The sequence below is a fragment of the Sinocyclocheilus grahami genome, unplaced genomic scaffold (genome assembly GCF_001515645.1).
Source record: "Sinocyclocheilus grahami isolate Dianchi unplaced genomic scaffold, SAMN03320097.WGS_v1.1 scaffold24.1, whole genome shotgun sequence".
Classification (NCBI taxonomy): Eukaryota; Metazoa; Chordata; class Actinopteri; order Cypriniformes; family Cyprinidae; genus Sinocyclocheilus; species Sinocyclocheilus grahami.
Genome location: NW_015505203.1, coordinates 2,526,115 through 2,529,541, shown reverse-complemented (window position 1 = coordinate 2,529,541; position 3,427 = coordinate 2,526,115). Strand labels below are relative to the sequence as shown.

The 3,427-nt window shown below is 35.2% G+C and overlaps 1 protein-coding gene across 1 annotated transcript in view; it reads left to right on the top strand.

Annotated features, from left to right (window-relative positions):
- Nucleotides 1-999, top strand: part of LOC107562798 (G2/mitotic-specific cyclin-B3-like) — a 13,843-nt gene extending 12,844 nt beyond the window's left edge. Inside the window, exon 12 of the mRNA XM_016247524.1 lies at nucleotides 638-999. Coding sequence (XP_016103010.1) covers nucleotides 638-704 — 67 coding nt within the window. The 3' untranslated portion in view covers nucleotides 705-999. The remainder of the gene's footprint in view (nucleotides 1-637) is intronic.
- Nucleotides 1,000-3,427: the final 2,428 nt, after the last annotated feature.

Below are 3,427 nucleotides of genomic sequence, written 5' to 3'. Positions count from 1 at the left end.
AATCTCTGTCATTCAGATACACTTTTGACTTAAAGGTTTCTTGCTGGGTGTGTTTATGCTCTGAACAGTTTTAGTGTGTTTGCTGTTTCTAAAGTTTTCTCTTTTTTTCAACTTTTTTTAGATTTTTTATTATTTTTTTAATTGCCTCAAAATGCTGTACAGCAGTGTTCAAAGACATAGCTTATCTCAGCCATTCAAATACTTAAAGGTTTCTCTTGCTGGGTCTGTTTATGTCTAAACATTTCTGAGTTGTTTGCTGTTTTTTTTTAAAATATATAAATCATGTGCTTTTAACGTTTGTTGGCAAGCCTTGCAAAGAAAGCATTTGGGACAAATTATACTTCAGTTGAGAAGTTTAGATGGATGAAGTTTAGTCATAATTCATGTTTAGAAAATTTTGATTCTATTTGCTTATCTGAGTCTCGGCATGACTGCCGTGTTGTTTTGAAGCTCTTCCCAAACCTGATTGGCATTTTGACATGTATTATTTAATGTTATGCCTGCCTACAGCAGAAGTTGACCTCTTAAAAGCATTTGACTAATGAAGCAGTTTGTTCATATTTAAATACTCCAGATTGTGGCATTTGATTATTCTGAGTTATTTATTTATTATTACTGTTTTTTTTTTTTTTTACAGTGTTTTCTTTGAAGTTGCGTTGATGCCCACAGTGAGTCTGGAAACGTTGGAGAGGTTTTTGGAATGACCCGAAAGAATATGTGTAATGTTTCGAACGTTGTAAATAATTATATTTAATGTTCTATTTTAATCTTTTGAAATAAAGTGTTTGTGTGTAAATTTACATGTATATGCATGTTTTCCATTGTACGTTTGGCTGTTCAGTTGTTTTTACAAACCATGTTATTCTTGACCAAAACACACTGTTTCAAAACTGATAAAGTACAAACCGTTCATCGGTTCAATATATTAGGTCTTTAGATTTGTGTTATTGAATGTTGTTACTAAAATGGCATTTTAATGCTTAATCTTGTACATATATATATATATATATATATATATATATATATATATATATCTGTTTTTGTCTTTGACGTACTGCTTTGTATAGTTCGCCATGTCTGTATGTTTTCTTAATTAGTTTAATAAGTGTTTTTTTTTAAACACTGGTTGATTAAAAAAGTATTTTGCATATTTGCCTGATTCTTGCATGTACTTTATTTGAAATGGCCATGTCTGTATGTTTTCTTAATTAGTTTAATAAGTGTTTTTTTTAAACACTGGTTGATTAAAAAAGTATTTTGCATATTTGCCTGATTCTTGCATGTACTTTATTTGAAATGTCCTTTTAAAATTTTATATCTCAGTTCAACCAGTAGAAGGCAGCGTGAACCCAGATCCTCCTTCACCACATAGATAATGTGTGTCTGCATTCAACTACATGCACTGCATGTCTTCTCAACCACAATCAATCATTGCACCTATAGAAAACAAATAAATATCCTCCATCACACTCAGCCCCAGTGATTACTGAATGTAGGAAACCACTCCTGTTTATCAGTAGAGATTGTCTGGTGGTTCTGATGTCCAAACGGTCTCTGACGTCTATTGGTCGTTTTTGGATGCAGTTTGAGTCACAGCTGTGAGCCGGTCCAATCCATCATGGCCAAAAGCAAACAACAGACGTCTCGGAGTGGTTTATGGCGTTTGCTCTTTCTGCTGTGCTCTCTTAGTTTCTCCTGTGTGGTTTAGATGTGGACTGAAAGAGGAAAAGACAGGATTGGATTAGCATAAGTCTTCTGGACCTGCTCATTGGGCTGGCAGAATTCAGATTTCTTGTCCTCCAGGCTTTAAAAGCTGTTCTTGCTAATCCTTGTTATTATATTCAACTCATTGATGTTTGTGCGTTCTGTCCCAGATGGCGTGTTTGCCGGACAGCACCCTTTGATCACTGACCGAATGGATCCTGGGCTTTGTTTCGAGTCCTTCACACGTGTGCTGTGAATCCCTAAGTTTGACTGCAGAATTGACATGCAAATCTTGATTTCTCATTAGTAGTGGCATGGAATTTGTTTACTGCTAAAGGATGCCATTTATAATCGGGTTGCTTAAACATTTGTGGATAAATGTCTGTGGTGACTCCATTAATTGGGATAAGGAGGCCAACACATCAATATCTGGCGGAGTAAAAATGGGAGAGCCATCTGTTGAATAATACATCATCTTTATGCCATATTCTGTCAGTGTAATGCCAGTTCATAAATGTCCTAAACCACATTTCAGTTAAATCAAGAGACAAAGATACGGAAGCTTGTTTCTGCCACAGGATAATAAAAAACAAACTGGGTAATTGTGACTTAATTTCACAGTTCTTTTTTTTTTTTCTTTTCAGAATTGCAAGATTTAAACTCAGAAGTGTGAGATTTTAACTCGGAATTGCAAGTTGCAACTCTTCTTAGAAGAAAAGTTGGAATTGTGAGATCTAAATAAACTCGCAGTAGACCTTAGTATAGATACCATATTACATTTACCAAGGATGAAAACAAAGCTGTGAGGGATAGACCTACAGTCTTTACAATGGCATGAACTGTAGGTCCTAGATCATATCAAAACTTTCAAAAATGTTTTATGGTGTTTTTCTTTTTCACTGAAAGTCTTTTGGAAAGATGTTTCATCAGCTGGACAATGCGCATGTTGTTAAATAACAGTACAGCCTATTGAGCACTCTGTACTTGTCCCTCACAACCTTGTTTATCAAAAATGAAATATGGTGCTACACTGATTGAGGTCTATTGTGAAAAACAAAAGTCAAAATTGTGAGAGAAACTCAGTTACCTTTTTTTTAAATTCCCTGGCAGAAACAAACAAACAAAAAACAGAATTATGAGATGCTAACTCAGAATTCATACAAAAATAACTGGAGGATGTAAACTCAGACTTCTGAGGGAAAAAAAGTCAGAATAGCGAGATATAAAATTGGAAGTGTATCTGTCTTGCCGTTTTCAGATTTTTTTCTCAGAACAGAGTTTATATCTCAAAATTCTGACTTTTTCAGAATTGCTAGGGGGAAAAAAGTCTTAAAGGGGTCATATGATGCTTTTTTAAAGATCATTATTTTGTGTATTTGGTGTAACAGAATATGTTGACATGCTTTAATGTTCAAAAAACACATTATTTTTCAAATACTGTACATTATTGTAGGTCCTCTATGCCCCGCCTCTCTCAAACGCTTCGTTTTCTACAAAGTCCCTCCTTCCGACAAGCGCAGTCTGCTCTGATTGGCCAGCTGACCCAGTGCATTGTGATTGGCCGAACACCACAAGCACTCGTCGGAAATGTAACGCCCCTTACCATAATCACCAGCTTCATCTTTCAAAATAAATGTAAAGACAGTAAATAATGTCATTAGTTTTACCATCAGTTCAAGCCCGAAAGGGGAACAGACACAGTAATGATGCAGTACACAAGCCG